Here is an 8,644-nt window from a genome sequence, read left to right on the forward strand (position 1 = left end):
CGCACACATAGGGCTTTGTCTTGCTGCTTACTGCTAACACATAATGCTAACGGCACGGGACGGGCTAACAAATAAGAAATATGTTGCAGGATGAAAGTATAAATATTGCCACGCAAATAGCGCATGACATACACCGAAAGCTGGCCGAACAATACTCACTTTCACACCTGTTCTGTAATGAAGGGTCATGCTAAGGTATCATTGCTGCAATGGTTTCTAAGTGAAAGTGTGAAATGTATTTCATATTTTAAAAAAAAGTTGTGTTATTGTATTGTGTTTGATTACATTGAAACGAAAAAAAACAACGCATGCATGGGAGAACATGCAAACTCAACCCCTTTTGTTGTCATTTATGTGGGAAACCAAATGGTGTAAAACAAAACAATCAGAGTGATGTCTGAGGCAAAATAACAATAATAATAATAATAATAATAAAATCCACAATCAACAATGATATGGTTCCTTCTAAATATTTCCATCTTAGCTATATCCCATTCCTTGAAAATAAATTATTCATGTTAACCTGTGGAGGACCCCAGCCGGGTCCCCGGGCCTCCGCTTGGCCCACCCTATCCGGAAGTGGGTGGCGGCCTAGCGGTCACCCCACCACCACCGTCGACATTTGTACCAGCTGGGATGAAGCTCGCCTCCGTGGGAGTGCAGGGGTTAGTATTTTCTCCCATCTGATCGGAATCCCACAAGCCTCACCTCCCAAACGCGATCTGGTCGTGGGCCGCGTCGTCTTGTTGGGCGAAAAGGAGGCGAGATGATGGAGGAGATCGACAGATTCCAAGTGCCCAACGCCGTGCAGGAAGCCGAGATGCAGCCGCTGGTACGACATCGTGATTGAGATGCGGTTTTCATTTCTGTTTTGTTCTGATAATACCGACAACACCACAACCAACCTATATATAAAAAATAAAGATAAATTCTCCGAACGCGCGTGGCCTTGCTGTGCATTCACGAGATGCGTTCAGGTTCCGATAACTGTCGAGCGATCGAACGGATGTGTCAAACTGAGCATTTGTGTGTCACGATGTGAAAGTCATGAAATGTTTTTCCTGTTCAATTTCGTTGTGCGTTGTGTTCCTTCGTCCAACGTCACAACACGTTGGAGCGAGCTGCACCCGTCACATCCACTTCATCCTCGTCGTCGTCATCATCCTCATCCTTCACCAGCATCCTTCCACGCAGCAAGTTGCTGACCTGTGATGGCGTTGATGATTTGGAGCTTCTAAAAACATGTTGTGCATTTGGGGAGCTGGGCTCTGTGATTTGTGAGAGGGGCTGCACGGGAGGTTCTTGCAGCCCACAAGGTGGCCTTGTCGTATTTTTACGCCATGACTGTTGGTTACATATTTCAAATTAAATTCCCAAAATAAGAGCATTACAAGATGAGTTAGTGTTATTTGATCTGTGTGGCTTTTCCTCAAAATGCACAGTATAGTTTGTTTAGCTTTGAAAATGTAAGTTTAAAACAATTCAGTGCAATATATAAAAAATCATGATCTTATTGTTACAAATGTAACGTTTATAGACTCTTAAAGCTGTTAGCGCTGTTTCCAAAAAGCGACTGAACTAATTCTGGTTTATTTAAACGCTGCTTATTGGTTAACCCAGTGCTCATCTCTATCTGCTGGGTCAAAAATATTGAGCCCAACTTTTTGGAAAAGTAGCGCACTCTGCTCCAAATTCATCGCTATCCAGTAGGTGGGTTAGCAAAACAATGCAGCATTTTTTTGTGTCTATGTCAGTGTGATAATAAGTCAAACAACGTTCTATAATCACAACAATATACAGTAAACCCCCGGTTATCGCGGTTAATGGGGACCCAGACCACCCGCGAAAATTGAAAATCCGCGAAGTAGCGGCGCACCTTCAAAAATGCTTAAAAAAAAAAAAAAAATATATATATATATATATATATATATATATATATATATATATATATATATGGGTAGAGAGAGAGTGAAATTCATGTTATAACAAAAAAAAAATATTATTAAAACTTATTTTTTTATTCCCCAGCCATTATTTTTGTATTTATTCAATTACTTCTTTTTGTATTTATTTAATTACCTGCTGGTACGCCATCCGGTGTGCCCTGTGAAATGAAAGGTGGCATTCTTTATTTATTTATTAATTTATTCATTCATAACTGACAGCCTCGCGCTCCGCTCGTGCCCGGGCGGAAGAGGTGCTCCTATTCGGCTTAACTGTGACGCGAGCATGCCCTCCTCCTCCGGAGCTTCCATTCGGTTAAACTTAGGGGCCGCTTGGAACCGCCCGTGCCCGGAGAACGTGCTCCTCTACAGCTTAACTGCCACGCACGCCGGCCGGAGCTCTGGTACGGTCCGAACTGCGCGAAACGTCGCCACCGATCGTGTCCGGGGGAACGTGCTCTTCTTCGTTCACTCTCCTCTTCTGCGCACGCCGGCCGTCTAACGGCTCCAGCGCCTCCTCGTGCCGCTCGGCGAAACTACAATGCCCCCGAATATTTTTTAGACCCGCGAAGCACTGAACCCGCGAAAGGTGAACCGCGAAGTAGCGGGGTTTCACTGTATGTTGTGATTGACGAAGATGGTGGACGGATTAGCTATCTCACAGTTCTGAGGTTTGGGGGTTCAAATCAGGGCTCTGGTCTTTTTGTGGGGAATTTGTATGTGGGACTCCAAATGTCTTCCACATTCCAAAAACATTCACGTGTTGGAGACTCGTTTTTAGATGCGAAATGTGCCCTGCGATTGAGTGGCGACCACTCCAGGGTGAAACAAATAACCTTACTTTCAAACCCTAACCCTAGTTAGAAACACTATTCTAATTTGAAACCGGAATCCTACGCCTTGTTTGCAACCTTACTTTGAAACTCTTACCTTAGTTTGAAACCCTAACCCAAGTTTGGATCCCTACTTTGAAACCCTAACCTTAGTTTGAAACCCTATTTTGAAACATAAACCCTAACCCTAGTTTTAAACCTTACTTTGAAACCCTTACCCTAGTTTGAAACCCTTACCCTAGTTTGAAATCCTAACCCTATTTTGAAATTCTCCTTTAAATCCTAACCCTAGTTTGAAACCTTACTTTGAAACACTTAGCGTAATTTGAAACCCTAACCCTAGCTTGAAGCCCTTTTTTCAAACCCTAACTCTACTTTGAAACCCTAAAACTACTTGAATACCCCAACCCTACTTTGAAAATTCACTTTGAAACCATAACCCTTCGCATTCCAATCACAATCGCAGCCAATCCACTACATTGCGATGTTGATTTGAATTTGATTAATTCTTCATGCCATAACTGTCTCGTTTTATTCACACATGCTCATCATTGACTGATGTCCTTATGATTTGTCCTCATGTCGCCAGGACCCAGCCTCTTCCACGACCTCGGAGGCCGACTCAGACACCAGAGATGGTGAAAGCGTCACAATCAACTACAAGCCTTCCCCCCTTCAGATGAAAATAGGTGAGCATTGATAATATCTCATTAAAACATCATGTTAAGGTTTTAGCGACGTGTCATGATGTTGAGTTGCTATGAATATATATCGCCACAACCTGGACAGCAGCTTGGATGGAATCCCGCACTGAGCTGTCAATCCTTTTTTTTTTCGTTTTGTATGTGCGCTCTTGTCACTTGCATGAGTAAGTCAGAGTTTGAGCCAAATGCATCTGGATAGTGCAGCATGGCCAGTATGAAGTAGGAATTACGGCCGCAGTCACACTTAATTGTACTCTGTCTAATCTGAATGTCACAACTATCATCCAATGTTCTTTATGACGCAGGCTTAATTATTCAGTGACCTTTGAAATAAAACAATCCAAAACCTAAAACATCACGACATATATATATATATATATATATATATATATATATATATATATATATTTATTTTATTTTTTTATTTTTTAATTAATTAATAATGTAATAGCAAACTAAGCTGTTGCTGATTCATTTTGCACGATCTTTGTACATCCGGATTTTTTTTGTTGCTTTGTGACCTTTGGAAATTCTGTTCAGCTGATTGTATGAACTTCACATTTAATACCGGGTCCCGTTTATTCTGGAAGTAGTCTAATGCCAAAGGACGTGTCGGGCCAATATAAGATGTAAAAAGGCACAATACCTGCATTTTCTTTAAAGTGGACGTGAGAACAGTGGTCAAACACACGCGCTGTTTATCTACCTATGAGGTTAAAAATGACAGTTTGCTTTTATGAATCGCCAAGTTCCACCTAAGTAGCAAGACAAATGAAACCCAATCCCCTTTTGTCATCATCATGCTTCCAGATGAGCGCTCGTTTTAATTATGATAATCTTATTCCGCTTGTGTGAAGTTACGCAAGGGCATAGGAGAAACATTTCAAGTCTGTAAAAAGACGAATGCTTGATGTTGGACGCTGGAGAGTGCGTGTGACAAGTAAGCCAAGCACGCTGACCTTCATCGCTCGTAAGCGGTCTGTTGAAGCCAACGTTGTGTGTGCGTTTGTTGTGCAGAGAAACAGAGAGAGCTGGCCAGGAAGGGCTCGTTGAAGAATGGAAATGGTGTGGGCAGTCCAGTCAACAACCAGCCTAAGAAGAACAACGTCATGGCCAGAACACGGTGAGCGGAACACTAATGACGAACAATTTGTGGCTCAGAATTGTTTTCCCTTGTTCAACTTTTCATTGCTTGGCAGGAGGTTGTACAAAGTTGCGCGCTGTATGAGGGCTAAACTGGACCGTGCTTGGCCACCGTTGGCTCCAGTGCACCTTTGAGGTTGAGTGTGTAGAAAATGGATTCATGGGCACCAGTGGGAGTTCCGGTTAGAAGGAATTTTTTGACACATTTTTTTCCTGTGCACATTCTGTTCTTCTTTTATAATTGTGGCCAGTTCATTGTTTTGTTGTATTGAGCAGGCAGGGCAGAATAGTTTGTAGCATTTTCCAATGTCATCATCACATTTTTGTGGTGACATCCCGCAAAAAAAAAAAAAAATGGGAAAACTCTCTGCCCAAATATTACACTGGTCACTCCTACTGGTTACTGTTTTTTTTTAAACCACAGGTGTAAGATTTCATCTCTGCCCTTGTTCTGTTCTCTTACACATCAGGTTTTCATATAACAAAAATAAGAATAATAGCAACTAATATAAAATTAAATGTCATAAATATTAGCAATATTTATGAGTTAACGGTTGGGTTCAGCAACAGGTGTAGTTTTTTTTCGGACACATTGTCGCTATAAATTCATTGTTAAATCTGTATCGTGCAAGCTTTTATTTATTTTTTTTACGGCATTCAAAATACATTTAGCATTGATTACATTTTGCTGATGACCAGTGTTACTGTCAGTGGTTTGTCAATCTGATGGGGAAAATCAGAAAGTCGACTTTCTGGCCCAAATAGCGTAGTTTTTTTTTTTTTTTCATAATCTTACCGCAATAGATCCAGATAAAACATAACCTCGTTGACGGAGGTAAAAATGACCAATTAATTGTCAATAACGACAAAAATATAGCCTTGCTTCCAACTGATTGTAGGGTGCAAACATTCTGACACGATGTATGAACTCCCAAGTAGCTCACTGATGATATATTGTGGCAATTCCGGCTCATTTTTTACATGCGGCAGCTGCGTCCACCCAGGATGATAATTGTGCTAGTCTGTTCCCCATATTGCGGAATGAGACATGTTTCCTTGAGCTTAACTAGAGATGCTATCTCACATCCATTATGTGGGCTTGTCACATGAACGGTTTCATTGATTGAAGCTGTCTGAGACGCCGTCTGCCTTCTTGCTCACTGTCTTCTCCAGTCCTTTTGTTGCTGATGTCCGACTCCTTTGCGTTCTCATCCTGTTCTGCCCACATGCTCCTTCATCGTCACTCACTATTATCGCCGCTTCTTGCTAACAGGTTGGTCGTGCCCAATAAAGGCTATTCCTCGTTAGACCAGAGTCCCGATGAGAAGCCCTTGGTTGCGTTGGACACAGACAGGTGAGCTCCGCCCACAAACATGCCCCGTGCTCTATGTTGCTGTCTTGCAAATTGAGGCCACTCTTAACGCCCGTGCTTCTATTCAGTGACGATGACTTCGACATGTCAAGATACTCGTCATCGGGATATTCCTCTGCTGAGGTGAGTTCCAGTCTTGTAAATCATTGGCACTCGTCAAAGAATAATCAGAGGACATGTGCGTCAAATGTTAAATCAGATTTAGACTCACAGTCCAAGCATTACGTAACTGCGAGCGAGGCGTGCGCCACGGCAACAAAATGATATTGTAGGTCGAGGAAGGAGGATGATTGCTGAGTTGCTGCGTCATCATCGCCTAGTCTCATATCAACAGACGTGAATTTCACCAGTCGTTTTTTTTTTTTTTTCAAACTAGTTACCACCCCAGAAAATTATTTCACTCTCCAAGTACCATTATAAGGACCAGGAGTGGAGTAGGACTAAATACGACGTATATCAAAAACAAGACAGAGGTTATATTCTTGAAATCAATTTCCAAGATTAAAGTCAACATTTTGCATGGAAAAAAAATCATCAAATTACACATAAAGTTTAAAATCATTAGAAAGCTTGAAGGAATGTCAGCAGAAACGTCTTTACGTTGCTCTGAAGCAACAACACACAAATATATATTGCATATAAAAGATGGCCAAATTTCCTGTGGAAATCAGACTATTTTCTTTTGCAGCTGCCAAAAGTAGCAACGGAAATTTCCGAGCATAAACATACATCTACTTTGGCATTTTATTGGTCTCTTCCGCCGCATTTACAACAACTATTTGTTGATAGAGAATTCATAAATGCTAGATAAATGAATTGTATGTAAAATACTTCTTTTCACAATACGTGCAAAATCACACCAATCATTCTCGAGTCAAAGCAAATATATTTGTAAAAATGAACACGACTTGCGTCTCTCGTAGCAAATCAACCAAGATCTCAACATTCAGCTGCTGAAGGACGGTTACCGCTTGGATGAGATACCCGATGACGAAGACTTGGATCTGATCCCGCCCAAATCAGTCAACCCGACCTGCATTTGCTGCCAGGCGACCCCCTCCACCACGTGTCACATCCAGTAACCCGCCCTCTCTTAGCACAGCATAACCCCGGCGTTCATCTGCTCATCAGTTTTCGTCGTTGTCAAGAGTGACAGCGGTGCCGCACTGGTACAAAATATATTACCAAGTCAAATGCGCTAAAATAGGAATGACCAAACGATTAACTCATAGAACGTTTTGCTTAAAAGTGTGAGAAGGAACGAGGTGGAGATAGATAAGATACACTTGTCATAAAGAGTTAGCATAATTAGGCTTTCTGTGAAATTTCAGGATGCACTGAAAATACACTCCAACCTGGCTAGGCTTCAAACACAATGTTCTCTGATCACTGAGCTGAGCGTGTCATCAGCAGGTTGAAAGAGAAAGACTTGAGGAGTCCCACAAGCAAACATTCTTGGAAAATTTTATTATTTTTTTTTTTTAAATGAGGATTTCTTTGTCTCCGCCTGCCGCACACTGAGTGACATTGAAAACATGTCTGCACCAGACCATTGTGGGGAAAAAAATGACTGACTCAAAGCCGCCAGTAAATAACAAACTTGCTAGAATGGATAATTGCGACCCCTAGTGGTTTTACTGTGAATCATCATTTAAAGGTGCCCCTATATTATCGTTTTGATGTTGTTTTTAATTGAACCACAAACAACATTGCGTGATTGTCAAGGAAAAAGTGCGTCAATCACTCGGGCCAGAAAATCCATATTAGAATAATACGGAGAGGAAATTGCCAAGCAATAAAGGCAAGACTGAGGATAGTAAGAGGTTGTGGCGATCGTAGCCCCATTTATTGACTGTATTTTTGCCACAGAGACTCTCTATGCTTCACTTTATTAGCTATGGGTATGAATTTGGAATATAGTGAAATACTACTGTAAGAAAATGCAAAAAGAACTCATCATCAAGTCATTGAACATTTGGACATGTACTTTTCAAAGTTTTGAGAAGGTCAAAATAAGTTCAGCTGCAGAGGTTATAGTGCCGTTTAGTTTTATCCTGCAATAAAGCCCAAAGCAGAATATCCCTATCTTTTTCAGACTAGTGTATATGTACAGTACACGTACCATATCTATATACAGTATATGAAAGCTGGTGTTTTCCTCCTATGGTAGGACATGCGCGTCTCCTCAACAAAATATGAAACGGTGAGAATGATATTCCTAACTGAGCTGCTCCGCTAACCTAAAATATGGTTTACAATTTTAACTCCTACTGTACTGTTTTATTGTCATGACTTTAACACAAGTGTAATTGTTGCGTGTTTAAGAGGCAAACAACTGCAGTCTGGGCGCTCCAAGTACTGTAACATTGTACTGTACAAGGTTACGATGTAGCACAGTCCGGGCCGTACTGACGCCCCCGAACCCTCCCCTCCTCCTTATCCAATCACCTGCTCTGTCCTACTAGCTTTTAATGTCCCCTGACGGGCTTTAGCGATGAATGTTGGAAAATGGCTGAAGAGCAAATTGCATGATGATCACTGGACTAGATAACTGAAAAGGGAAGTTAAGAAGGAATCTTTGCACATTTCGTTTCTCCCCTTCCCAGCATGTTGGGACTGTTTGTTGTATTATTTCAATTTGCACACTTT

The 8,644-nt window shown here is 41.4% G+C and overlaps 1 protein-coding gene across 1 annotated transcript; it reads left to right on the plus strand.

Annotated features, from left to right (window-relative positions):
* The first annotated feature begins 561 nt into the window (after positions 1–561).
* On the plus strand, positions 562–7,360 carry fam219ab (family with sequence similarity 219 member Ab). Its single transcript, XM_088292418.1, has 6 exons — positions 562–832; positions 3,366–3,465; positions 4,498–4,603; positions 5,897–5,977; positions 6,064–6,118; positions 6,919–7,360. The coding sequence occupies exons 1-6, from the start codon at positions 767–769 to the stop codon at positions 7,075–7,077; spliced, it is 567 nt and encodes a 188-aa protein (XP_088148544.1). The 5' UTR covers positions 562–766; the 3' UTR covers positions 7,078–7,360.
* Positions 7,361–8,644: the final 1,284 nt, after the last annotated feature.

The sequence above is a fragment of the Idiotropiscis lumnitzeri genome, chromosome 1 (genome assembly GCF_059441095.1).
Source record: "Idiotropiscis lumnitzeri isolate Australia: NSW breed Sydney's pygmy pipehorse chromosome 1, RoL_Ilum_1.0, whole genome shotgun sequence".
NCBI lineage: Eukaryota > Metazoa > Chordata > Actinopteri > Syngnathiformes > Syngnathidae > Idiotropiscis > Idiotropiscis lumnitzeri.

Bases quoted from the DNA above. Each gene is read 5' to 3' on its own strand.
- fam219ab (XM_088292418.1), top strand. From the start codon at position 767: ATGATGGAGGAGATCGACAGATTCCAAGTGCCCAACGCCGTGCAGGAA. The intron at 3,466-4,497 runs GTGAGCATTGAT...TTTGTTGTGCAG, and splicing joins CCCCCTTCAGATGAAAATAG to AGAAACAGAGAGAGCTGGCC. The intron at 5,978-6,063 runs GTGAGCTCCGCC...GCTTCTATTCAG, and splicing joins GTTGCGTTGGACACAGACAG to TGACGATGACTTCGACATGT.